This window comes from Uloborus diversus, chromosome 9 (genome assembly GCF_026930045.1).
Source record: "Uloborus diversus isolate 005 chromosome 9, Udiv.v.3.1, whole genome shotgun sequence".
NCBI classification, from domain to species: domain Eukaryota; kingdom Metazoa; phylum Arthropoda; class Arachnida; order Araneae; family Uloboridae; genus Uloborus; species Uloborus diversus.
The window spans coordinates 156,224,973-156,238,635 of record NC_072739.1 but is presented as its reverse complement, the minus strand read 5'-3'; the positions used below and the strand labels follow the sequence as shown (position 1 = coordinate 156,238,635).

General features: G+C 31.1%; 1 protein-coding gene across 1 annotated transcript in view; it reads left to right on the top strand.

Annotated features, from left to right (window-relative positions):
* Positions 1-13,663, top strand: part of LOC129230643 (signal recognition particle subunit SRP68-like) — a 30,492-nt gene that overhangs the window by 4,024 nt on the left and 12,805 nt on the right. Inside the window, exons 4-8 of the mRNA XM_054865060.1 lie at positions 683-878; positions 3,169-3,251; positions 3,389-3,584; positions 6,046-6,282; positions 9,686-9,898. Coding sequence (XP_054721035.1) covers positions 683-878; positions 3,169-3,251; positions 3,389-3,584; positions 6,046-6,282; positions 9,686-9,898 — 925 coding nt within the window. The remainder of the gene's footprint in view (positions 1-682; positions 879-3,168; positions 3,252-3,388; positions 3,585-6,045; positions 6,283-9,685; positions 9,899-13,663) is intronic.

Genomic DNA, 13,663 nt, shown 5'->3' with positions numbered 1-13,663 from the left:
CAGAATGAATATCAGTTAAGCATTTTATGATATATATCAGTTAAGTTCATTTGAACTTTTTATTTCCTTTATTTTCTTATTTATTTTTGTGAGGGAAAAAAGTATATTTTAGAGCGGGGACCGTGCTGGCGGGGGGCCCTATTGGGCTCTTTTGCTCTAATCGGCTTAAGGCCGGCTCTGTTCAGAATATTTTAGTGTTCACATTAGGGAGTGTTCAGATAGAGTCCGCAGTACATAGCATTAAACATGCTTGTAAGAGACATTAAACATATCTATAGATATGGTATACATTACTGTGACTTAAATGTGCCTTAAAGTAAAGTAAAATATCAAAAATATTTTTCATGGTATCTGGAGTTTCTGAATTTTACTCTAAAAGCATAGAAATCTCGGGGAATTTATTTTGTCCGGTGAGAGTGGCCTCTCTAAAAAAAAATACATTGTAGATTATTAATCTTTCGATAAATAATGTAGCTCTTAACTTCCTTTTCTTTTTATTAGTATGGCCTACTTGCGAAAAAAGTGGCCAATTCCCATTAGTAATGAATTCAAATGTACTAATCTGGATTTCATGCCCTATTGAGGCATTTACTTTTTAAAAAAAGTTTTGTTTGCTCATATCAGTTTAGTTTTTTATGTTGAAGTGTGTAATTGGTGCTTTTTGGCATGTATATTCCTTTAGATTTCTATACATTCCATTGATGATGGCTGAGAGAGCTTGGGGATATGCTATGCAGTTGAAGCAGGAAGCTAATACTGAAACTAGAAAGAAGTTTCATTTGGTTTCAAGGTTGAGAAAAGCAACGAAAATTGCTTCTGATTTAGAAACTCTTTGCGAAAGTTCGAAATGTGACGCTAGAACTAAACTTGAAGCGCAGGTAATTCATTTATAGATACAGTACCCGCCGCTTATTAAAATCACATTCGTTCTGAGGACATTTGATTTTATAAAGTGACGGATTTTATAAACCCGCATTTCTGAAGTAGAAAAAATTTAAAAATGCAATTAAAAGAACAAATCAATTTAATAAAATTTCTTTTAAGTGTTTTAAAATACAGTTGACATTTTATCGAATCAAGAAGTAATTTTTTTTAAAATTTACATTAGGGTCTTGAACTATTGGTGTTGTTGTATGATTAACAGAATTTGAAAGTGAAAATGCATCAGCGTTTGAATGTTTATGAAAATTTTTGTAAATTTCATCATTACATACTCCTTTTTTTAATTAGTACATCGTATGACCACCAAGCGTTTTTCTAACATCTACTGAAAAGAGAAAAAATGGCACTGCCATTTTCTCATCTTCCGAGATCGATTCCTCTACTTTTTGATGTGACATAACTTTGGAATGTATTATTTCTGCAACAATTTGTAACATATTATAATTCTCTTTTTAAAATTTTAACAAATAATCTTCCAAAACTTGATTTAAAAAAAAGGCGATAATGATTTTATTAAAAGATGTTTTTAACATGTTTTGGCATTGTAGTGATTATGTTCTTCCATATTTGATTCTTTAAAGTGGCTGATTTTATAATCCAGTGATTTTATAAGTGGCGGTTATTGTATAACAAAGATTTTGGTACTCATCCAGATCTAGTGATATATGAATGTTTAATAGTTGAAACTACACTAAATATGCTGAAAATGTAAAATAACATGTCAATACAAGTTTTTTATAAACTTGTAATTATAAATTATATTTTTCTCTTTTTAAGTAATGCAACTTCTAAAATAAAATTCCTAGTTTTTCATTCAGGGGTCGATCCAGCGCCAAATTGGGGCCGCTTTGCTGCCCCTTCACAAAATTCGGCATGGCAAAAGCGGCCCCATTCACAAAATTCCGCGTCGCAGAAGCGGCCCCATTCACAAAATTCCGCGTCGTAAAAGCAGCCCCTTCACAAAAATTTATAAAAGGCAGCCTTTTCACAATATTTTTTAACCGCAAATGTGTACGCATCTACACGGGAGCCTCTTCCACCTTCCCCCATCTTATCTTTTTGCTTGCTGCGTGAGGTGTTTTTGCTTGAGAGCGTCAGGGGGGGGGGGGGACGGGAGAGGGACACTTGTGATTGGTAGCTTGTTTTCAGGAAAATCCTAAATTTTACTCTTATTACGCAATATATATTTAGTATTAATTTGTGTTGAGTTTCAAAATCCAATTCTAAAATAACTTTACTTAAAATAAAATTATTTTACATGCTGTTTTTATATTTTTATTTGTTTTGAAGATCTTGATTTCCTTACATCGGACATGGTAAACGAATTTTTCGCATTTTTGATGTTTACTGTACCTTGTTAAGAGGCAAACAAATAAAATTTCTTATATATTTATTAACATCATTAAATTGCAAAGTTTTAAATGAAATACCTACTCTGTAAGAACGTCAAAAGTCAAAAAATTAAACGCTGAATGCTGGTGCAGTATTATTTTAGGTTTTAATTACTTTTAAGTTTTTCAAACACATACATGGAATCTTTAATGAGTATTTCACTTCTGTGTTAAGAAATATGTGATATCTTTGAGTCTGTTCATATTGTATTTATTAGGAGTTATCATTACGTTCAGCAGCATGTGCAATTTTCATTGCTCTTAAAGTATTTGAGAGGGGCAAACAGGAAATCTGTTGTGAGACTTTCACCTTAAGAAAGTGTGCCTTGAATATGTATATTTGTAGAAAGCAATAAATGTAATGTATGTGTCAAATTACGAATAAAATGTTAAGGGTCTGACTTCCCCCCTCCCCCAGCGCATTTTCTCTTGACAGCCTTCAGGTATTCTTCAAGAACTTGCAATCACCCCTAAAACCTGTCTAGGGCTTTTCTATAACGATACGACAGCTAAAAATGCTTTAATATAATCTTTTTCAAGAAAAAAATCACGAGAAGGTCTTTTTTACAAAAATAAAGAAAATTCACAAAAATATTTTGCTTTTTCACAAAAATAACGAAATTTCACAAAAATATTTTGCCTTTTCACAAAATGGGGACCCAAAAAATAAAACCTGGGTCGACCCCTGTCATTTTTTTTAAATACATAAGTTATCTTAACTATTTCACTTTGCCCTGTAAAGTTTGTATTGTAAAATTTATTTCTAGTCCTGAAATTATGTTTGTAGTCGTTATTTTTCAGAGATTCGACATTTCAACTATGTTTTCATTTCTAGGCATATTCTGCTTGGATAAAAGGGTCATTATATTTTGAGCTGCAACAATGGCAGTCAGCTATAGAATGTTTCAGAATATCACAGTAAATATTTTTTTGATTTTCAAATTGAAATTATGCTGAACGCATCATATTATAAATTGCAATTTTGTTCAAAACAGTCTCATTTAATTACATATGCATATGTTTAAGAATTGTTTTAAAAGCTTCTGTTTTTAAAGGACAATATATGAAAAGCTTTCTGAAGCATTGAATGAAGATGAAGTTGTTTTATACAAGCAGCGAGTTGAGGAATTAATTCCAAATATTCGTTATTGTGCTTATAATATTGGAGATGAAACTGCAATCAATGATCTAATGAAAATGAGGCTTTCTGGGAAGACTTCTGGAGAAGATTTGTTAGCATCTGATTTAGATGTAAGTATTCATTTGCTTTTTCCCTTCTATTTTGTTAATAACAGCAAGAAAATTAAATATGATTTTTGCTTTGGCCGAACAACACTTGCTTCAGAAGGAAGATAAATAAAAGCTTTCTTGAACTGTGCGAGAACAGCACAGAAGACTAACAATAGAACTAATAATAAGACATACTAGGGCTCTCAAATCTAGGTAGCTTTCATTTCTGGTAATAATTGATTTATTTGTTTTCACTTAGTAAACAAAAAAAAAAAAAAAAAAGACTGCACATAACAAAAGAATAGTTAGTTGCAAGACTAAGACAAAGAGCACAAAATACAAGAGAAAGCAACATTTGAACAAATTTAGAATTTAAAAAACATAAACATAATTTTGAAATCAATAAAAGGCATATGATAAATGTCCAAGCCATTATAATATTTGTTAAAAACTTCATTTTTAAAATTTATGCAAATAAATGTACTTACTTCTTTTCAAAGAGTTTTATTTAAAAGCTAAACAATGAAAGTTATTGTACAAAGAATCTAGAAATACTTTGTATTTAATTGAATGTTATGCCATTTTAATTTTCAATTTACAATAAGTAATTTTTAAGTAACAAAAAAACGGCTGCAAATATAAAGTTATGAGCGTTGAGTAGCCTTTAGCTTGTTTTCAGGTTCTATTCTTGAACCTAACATGATTTTTAACAAAGTTACCAATTTTTATTGTAATATGTTTGTGTGATCCTTATTTGTAGTTTGTTTTTGCTTCAAACTAATATAAAACTTTTCTGTTTTTTTTTCTTCTTTTTTTTTACTTGACAGGGTTGCCAACTGGTCCGAAAAATGAGCGAAACTCTGCAGCTCTGCATTTCCATGCCTGAACGTTTTCAAGCTTACATTTTGCTATTATCATGCTTGCGTTCGACGAATCTCACCGGTCGACCGATGAGAAACCGGTTGCTAACTGCAGCGTTCTTGAGAGCTACCGGTTAACTAGTAGCTTCCAATGTCGTTTTATGAGCCTAACCGGTTGATCTACCGGTCAACTGCAACTCTGGCTGGTTGATTGGTTGATGGAACCACGTGCCATTTTTGATCAATTATATGTATTTTTCACTTGTGTGTTATTCATCTGCGTCATGTCTTCGCTAGTAACCGGTGATCAACTGAAAGTGTTAGATGAAGCATTGGTTCGTGAACAACCGGTTAGTAACCGCTGACGTCATTGCCGTCACGTGATTAAACAACCGGTCGCTACTGGTCGTGCTTGTCGAACGTAAGCCATGTCAAACATGTTAATATTGGAAATTAAAAATACTTATACTCAAAGATTGAAATTGTGTTAAAAGCTGTTTTATTAATTTAAGAATATATTTTTATACTAATGCTTAGCATGATTATTAAAACTCTAAGTTTTAGTTAAGTGGTTTTCATTTTTTTATTGGTTTTTATTTAAAATACCCAACTGCTCCTCAAAATGTCAATAATTTGCTCTTCAAAATCACCACAGATGCTTCTCAAATTATTCCTCCAAGGTTGGCAACCCTGACATGATGATGTAATTCCTTCCTGTAATATGTGTATGTAGTGAAGTGACTAAACTGATCATTATTACATTACTCAATACAAATTTTTAAATTGATTCTTTTTCCTTCTTTGAAGTTATGACCGATTCTTGTGCTTTTTTGTTTTAAATTGACTTTATTATTAGTTATGAAGATACAAATCTCTGCTCCAGAGCAAGAGTTTAAACAGAATTGAAAGCATTGTACTAGTCAGTCGTAGATTCTAGAGATTTCAGCAGTCTCTGTATGCTGTAACAGTAGCACTGAGTAGAAACTGAGCTGCTCAGTATTGTTTTTAATTGCTTGTTCAACTAAAATTTTTGATTCTGTTATTGAAATGTGTGTATGTGTATTTGAAATACAAATAGGTATGAAAATTTTTGTCTTTTGATAGATTTCTGTTTTTAAAAAAATAAATAAATGTAAAAAAAAAGTGAGAGAATAATATGAAATAAATAAATAATCAGTGAATAAGTTAAACTGGGAAGTTGATGGGATCATAGTTAATAGAAAACTGTGATTTATTACCAGATAATGGAAAATAAATTATTCTTTAATTAAGTGAAATCATTCCCTTTTTTTTTTTTTTTTTTGTTTCTTAAAAAAACATCACAATTCTTCTTCATTGTGTTTGTCAATAATATTCTCCATTTTTAAACACTTTTTGTAGAAGAAGTTACTTTTTAAATTTTTTTTTAAATATATAGTGTTGTATTCTATTCTTCTATTTGACTTGAATTCAAAGTTTGGGACACACCTTCTTTATATCTTAAAAAGTTTTGTCTTGAGAGTATCTGTAACTTTTACCACAAATATGAAAGTTGAATTCTTTCGAAATTAAGCCTCTAGTGTTATATGTGTATCTGTTGTTTGATTTGATATATTACAACTGTAACTCCTCCTTTTTTCCAGCATTTAATAGCCCAAACTCGAGAAAAGCAAGCTGTTACACTATCAGAAGTTGAATGGCAAGGTCGTAAGATTCCTGTAAGGCATGAAAAAATCAGATTGTTTTTATTGAACGTTCAAGATGCACAAGTACAGGTTGAACAAGCACTTGATTTGCAGGCAAAAATAGAAGTTTATGAACGGTTATTGTTAGATTGCAAGGACGCATTGCAAGTTGTTAGAGACGAAATGAAAGATCAGGTATGTTCTCTCTTCTTTTTACCAAAATTAAACTGATTAAATATATTCAGGTATCATATATAATTAAGTACTGATATTTTAGAAGATTAAAAGTAATTTATAGTCTTCATATATATAACTAGTGGTACCCGCATGGCTTTGCCCATAGTTGAAAATTAAAAGTTCATTCGGTTCGCCTGTATATCTACAAATAATGGATGACGAATTTCTCGCCAATTGGCTATGTTCATTCGCTCTCCCATTCCATGTCATGATAATTTCGTAATTTACTCATTTATCTTATGATAATTTTTCTCGGAAAAATGTTCTTAAAATTGGAATAGAAAAAGATCAAAATCGAATTTTCGAAAAATCGCTTCGAAGTGCACACCCCACTGTACAAACTAACTTTGTGCCATATTTCATGAAAATTTGCCAAATGGTCTAGGCGCTATGCGCGTCACAGAGATCCAGACATTCAGACAGAGAGACTTTGAGCTTTATTATTAGTAAAGATAGCCAATGATCGAGTAACGCTCCTGACGTTATCAACAATGAAACTTCCTCCATGTTATGACAATTTGATGATATTTTTTGGTAATGTTTGACATGCATGGAAATCCTTTATTTTGACAAGACTGAATGAAGAAACGAAAAAGTGGTCAGCAATGAATGCGATCTACTGGACTTTAGGGTTAATCCTCTGGAGTAAGGATTAAAATTACAACTATCAAAATACCATCAAACAGGTAATTGCTTCGTTCAAATGTAGAAGAAGAGATGCAATTTTCACCCCTCATACCTTGACGGGTGACTTTCTAGTCTAAAATAAACATATTCAAAAAACCTCCAGCTGAAAAAAAAACACTAAGTATGAACAGTGCTTGTGAAGCAATTAATACAAAACTTTTCACAAGTTGCATGAAAAAAAACCAACATATTGAAAATGTCAGACAGTTGATGAAATGACCTAAAATGAATGAATCAGTGCACAGTATTTTGATTAATACAAGCTAGCTGGACAAAAGTCAAGTTCAGAATTCATTACTTCATCATACAAAATTAAAGTGTTCCTAAATTAACATAATTTAATTGTTCAAGATGGATATTATTTATACTGGTTAGTGTTTTTTTTTTCCGTAATTTAATTACTCTATCTGATGATTAAGCAATATTTTTTTTTTTTTTAAATTAAGATAGAAGGAGTTTTTGTTTGTTTAAAACCTTTTAAGTGATGGTAATGATTTTATCCGTTTGTACCCGGGCTAAATTTTCTGTACATAATAGCTGCACTTTTCCCATTATTAATAAGATGTATTATAGTCAACACACTCAAGTACTAAGTATTTTTTCTCCAGAGTACTTTTTGAGGAGAGATTTCTTTGAAGAATGATTGAAGCACCCAAAGCTTTGGGTTGTTGTGCTCGAGTGTGCTGACTGTACTATGCCTAATTAATAATGGGAAAGCTGCAGGCAGTTACTATATACAGAAAATTTAGCCTGGGTGCAAATGGGTACACATCATTTCCATCACTTGAAAGTTTTTAAACGGGCCAAAAAAAAAAAAACCTTTGTTCATCTTTTACAATTTTTTTTAACATTGTTTAACTATTAGATAGATTAATTAAATTAAGAAAAAAAGCATTTACTAGTATAAATAACATCTATCTTGAGAAAGAAAATCGTATGAAATTAGGAACACTTGAATTTTGTGTGATGACAATCCTTTGAACCTTATTGCTCACATGACAGAAGGGAGTTAGACATAAATAAATAACTAAACATCATGTTTTGAATTCATTGTTTACATTATCCCAATACCAAAGTTACGAATTTTCAACATGACTTTTGTCCACCTAGCTTGTACTAATCGAAACACTGTGCAGTGGTGTGCATCTGCACCTATGGCCTTCGGGTCACATGGTGACCGGCAAAAGATAATCCATGTGGCTCGCTTGTTCAGTGTTAAAAATCGAAAATCTGTTGATAGTGTCACAAGTTTGAAGCCAAATGTTCAGAAACTGGTTTCTGGAAAGCAAATGCAATTAATAATTCAAGCATCAAGTACTGATAACAATTCTTGATTTGTAGTTTTATTTAGTTTTACAAGTTTTTCCTGTTATTTTTACATTTTGAAAAACTTCTGAAATTTTATTTGTGTTCTGGCCAGCAAGAATCATTTTGAAAAATACAATTGAGTGATGAATGTATCAACAACTTTCACATAAATTACAAAATGATAAACAACGTGTTTTTTTAAATTATTTTTTAAATTCTATTCTTTTTTTATACATATTTGTGTCTATTTTAATCTCTGAGTACTGCAACAAATTGCTGTGTTTGTGTGACCTTTTTAAATTGCAAACTCTATTCAGGATTTCTTTTAATATACATAAGGCTTGATCTCTCTTTAGTTTCGAAGATTCTTTTCACATAAAAATACATATTAAGTTAATGAAGTTATGTGATCTTGAAAATTTTACCCATTGTAGTTAATAATTTTATAGTGGATTTCTTTTCATTTAAAGACAGGGTTTGTATGCTCCTTCAAAACTCCTCCAATACTCCTTCATTTAGAAAATTTTTTGAAGGGCCCTTCAAACTCCTTAATTTTGGTTTTAACTCCTTCTTTTTTAGTTCAAGACCACATAATCTTCCTCTATGACAGTAACTTAAAATACTTCAATCGACAACTTAACTTCGTCTTGGGCGATTGTATATGGCTGGTTTTAATGTAATTTTGTATAATTATTTCTTTCATAAAGATATGATTTTCCAATTCATCATAGGTCATAATAGTTGAAGGTGAAAATATTATTAGATGACAAAGACATTTCACAAAGTAAAACATGCTTAAATGGTGCTCGGCTATTTTTTCAAGTCCTTCCACCGCATTCTCAGCAGCAAAAGTCAGGTTGTTTAATTATTATTTAAATGTTAAAAAATACGTAAACAGATGTACGATATTAAGTGATTGTGTTAAAAAAAATCATTTAGTAAATCGCTGTTATGATATTGTAAACAGGGTCATCCACAAGTGATGTCATACCTTGAGGGGGAGACGGGTTCATGAAATTGTGACAAATCGAAGAGAGAGGGTGGCAAAAAGTGACAAGCTATTGTAACAATATGTTTAAAAAAATATGACATGTGGCAAGAGGAGGAGTTATGTGAAGTGTGACACTTTGTGACAAAGGGGGAAGGGATCAAATATGTTGAAAAAAAAGCGACATCATTAATGACAGCCCAATTAGTACTCCTTCGAAATCACTTTCACTCCTTCAAGACTCCTTCATTTTATTTCTGAAAATAAGTACGAACCATGTAAAGATCTGTACACTATAGCGTAAACCTGAGCATATTATATGTCTTAGTTTGTATTTAAGATCTTCTGTTTTTAACATTGTTTACCTTATTTTTTCAGGCTGGGAAAGGTCGTTCTGATGCTGCTCAATCAAGTCTTGCCTTTCTACAATCGTACTTGACTTACATTCGACTTTCCAAAACTATAGAACGAAATCTTTTGTTTATTGAATCCCTTAAGCAAAATATGGGCTCAACTTCTGAAACAGCAATCGAGGGCAAAAGAGTGACAAAGCCCCAAGATCTTGTTCGGCCATATGAGATCATCATTCAGGTTTGTTTAAACAAATGTAAATGCTTTAGCTGTCGTTGAATTTGATTTCAGAAAGTAATTAAACTACTTAAGAAACTATTGGCTCCCTGCTGTTCCATCCCCCTCCCCCTAAATGCTTCTTTTTTGTTTCAAGGTTCATTTTTTCAAAATCTTTTTCAATTTTTTTTTCAGTTTTTTTTTTTTTTTTGAAATTTTTCCTGTAACCCCTTTTTTTTCCATTTTTGTTTTTTTTCCCTAAAGAAATACGAACATGTTCACACCCCTACCATAATAATTCAAATTTTAAATTGGATGGCCACACAACAACTAGAATTCAAAACTATTGTTTGGGTGTAATAATTTCGTTCACTGTAGTTTCTTGTTCTAACAAAAGTAATTTTAATTTAAAATGAAGTGTTAATTTTTCAGCAGATTAATTATTTAAAATTGGTTGATTATAGATCATCAATAAAATAGCCGATTATAAAAGAAAATCAGTTATGTGGCCAATTACTGATTACAGCAATCAGTGCATTCCAAGTTTTTTCTTTAAAAATTAAGATTAACCTCTGTTTTTTAGCCTACTTTCCCAGTAAGAGTTTGATAAAGAAGAAAAAAACACAAAAGAAGGCTTAATGCATTAAAAAATATCGTTAAAAGCAAAAAAAAAAAAAAAAAGTCAAAAATAAAATAATTAAATAAATATCAAAAAATTAAAATTGGAAATTAGGGTATTTAGATGGGGGAAATGTGTGTCAGTTTGTCTGTCCCCCCTAATAACTTTTGAGTGAATTGTCCAATTCGAACAAATATTTTTTGTTTGAAAGATCTCGGCGAGGGCACCTTACTCCTATATTTCATTTTTGGGTTTGAACAATTCTTTGTTTAATTTTGAACAGTTTAAAAAAACTAACATTAGCACCGACAGGGAAATTCATGGCAAATGAAAATCTCGAACTTTGAGGCTAATTTTCGTCAAACAAACTTTGTAGAAAAAAGCTTTTGATAAAGAACATGCATAGAAAATATCTTTTTGATTTGAACAATTTTTCATTCAATTTTGTACAGTTCAAATCCTTTAACTTTAGTGCCTACGCGGAAAGGAATAGTCAATATAGATCCCAAACTTAAAAGCGAATTTACTGCAAATAAATTTTGTTGGAAATAGTTCTTGATGACCAATTCCTGACTCCAACTCCTGGAATTAATAGGGCAGTGAACTCCAAATCTGACTCCGTAGCTTTGGAAGAAATTTAACAAGCAGGTAAAATGGCTGACTCCGACTCATAGAAATTTAAACTCATCTTGGATTCCGACTCCTTTATCCCAAAATAAGCCCAACTCCTCAAACATTGGCAAAGTTGTGGACTTAAGGGGAAAATGACCGATTCTGACTCAGACTTTGAATTAAAAACCTTTGACTCCCCAATCCGACTCTTTTATCCCGAAATGAGATCGACTCTGACTTCAACTCCGCAGCCATAGTTTTGCGTGGTTTTTTAATAATTATTGTTGATATGATTTGTTTTTATCTTCATGCTAATGTTTTAATTTATGTATTCAGTGTTTGGTGGAGAAATTCAGAGTCTTTTCTGTTTCTATTTTAAGATATGCGCAAACAATTTTTTTTTAATAATGAAAATTATTTCTTCAAGTTGACATTTTATTGTTTTTTATTTATTTTAAAAGTATATTTATTCATTTTAAAATTATTTTTTGGCATTGGCGGAAAACAAATGATTTTTTTCTTTTTTTGACTTAATGTAGTTTTTTTTTTAATAAGCTTATTTTTATTTCTTCTTTTTTTTTCTTTTTGAAAGCTAAAAAAATTATTTTAATGGAAAAAAATATATTAGCTGCTTTGTTTAAAAGGTGCTACTACTTTGTTTATTTTTTTACTCATCTATTTCTTCATATGAGCAAGGCATATTTTATTTCTAGAAATCAGGTTTTAATGTAAAAAAGTTATCTTTGAAATAATTGGGGTTTGAGCTAATTTTAGAATATTGATCACATATTAGAAAGTCGATAAAAGTATACGAGAAAGTATGCTTGTTTAGTTTTGGACGGAACTTCTTGTTTTTTTCTTCTACATGTAACACATTGAAAAAACTATTGGATTTGTGAATTTTTTTTAATTTTGAAGTATTTGCACATTTTGAGCTGTGCTGAGTCCATTTTGACCATTTTCAGAAAGTGATTGTTTCTGTGTGACCAGTTTTTTGCAGCTGTTCTAGAGTAAAAGCTATTGAAGCGTAAAATCAAACAAAATTTGCTACACGTATGTGCCCCCATGTGAATTGGTGCCCATTAGATTTTGGCTGCAGTACCTCCAAGGGGGCATAGGCGGATTTAGGACTAAGTCCTTGGGGGGGCAGGACTTTTTTTTTTTTTTTGAAGCAACATTTTTAATTGCCCCCCCCCCCCCCCCTGTTTTTATCTGTTTTCTGTGATGCATAAGATCATTCTTTACTTTTTTATGTGTCGTTTTCATTACTGGGTGTAATCATGCTGTTCTTTTTGAATTGACCTTAAAAGAGAGGGGGCTGGTATTAAGGGAGTGACGCAGGGCTCCCTTTTAAGTGGGATATAGAATATCTCTAATTTTAGGGAGCCCGGGGGTCACAGGAGGAAATTATATAAATTGGATATAAAATTCTGCATTTTGAAGTCTTATGAGGATTAACTGGAAATAATAGGCAAATATTTTTTTTTAAAGTTTTACGCTTTAAAAGTGCTTTGTGATGCAAGTTAATACTTTAAAATTTTGTACTTTCCAGTCTCTGAAATTGAGTAGTAGATTATACAGTTGTACAGTATTGTTCAAACTTTGTAAGAAACGGCTACTTTAAGTTTAAAAGAAAAAATAAACTAATTTCTCATTACAACTTTTTTTTTTAAAATTATAAATAGTGCAGAAAACGAAAAGGAATAGGGATAGTGTATCATTTTTTCCCGGGCTAAACAGATTAACAATATGCAGTAAAAGTAAGATAAAAGCAATCAATACAAAAGAATTTCCAAAATTTTGCATTCGGGATTAAATAAATAGCAAGATATGAAGCATGTGAGTCACAAAAAAATTTATTTCAAGTCATATGTTACAAACGCGAGAACCATGATTTTTACATTTTTGATGCAAGATGTAGCAAGGAGCTGAATTTGGCACATTTTGGCATTCCTTCCTCTACAATTTGTTACAAATTTTAAAATTTAAGGTTTGTAGCCACACGTTTCCAAATATTCAAGGTTTTCAAGTACTTGAAAATGAAATTAGTTTTTCAAGCACTTTCCATTTTTTTAAGGAACAATTGAACAAATCACAATTTTTTGAGAGTTAGGGGTCCACTTCAAAGCAGGGGCCATAAGCTATAGCTTGTTTATCTTATAGGCAAATCCGGTTCTGCATATAATTCACTCTTACCTGCAGACTTTTGTTTGATTTTTTGTAATTTTAACGAAAATTCGTCAGATTTTACAGTTAAAGGATTTTTACGATTTTACCGATCTGTGTAAGGTTTTTATCGGTTTTTATCAAATTTCAGTAAATTTTTCCAAAACTTTTGATGACTGATTTACTCAGATTTCAATAATAACAATAACTGTCTCATTTAGACTTAGATGATTATGACTTACCTTAATTTTTAAACAGTCTTTAGAAAGTAAGGAAAATGTTATTTTCTCTCTAAGTAAAAAGATTCAATTAATCAGAACGCTCAGATAATTGAAATTTATTCAGTTTGCAATAGTATTTATTTTTCTTTCTCAAAAAAAAAAATGACAAGC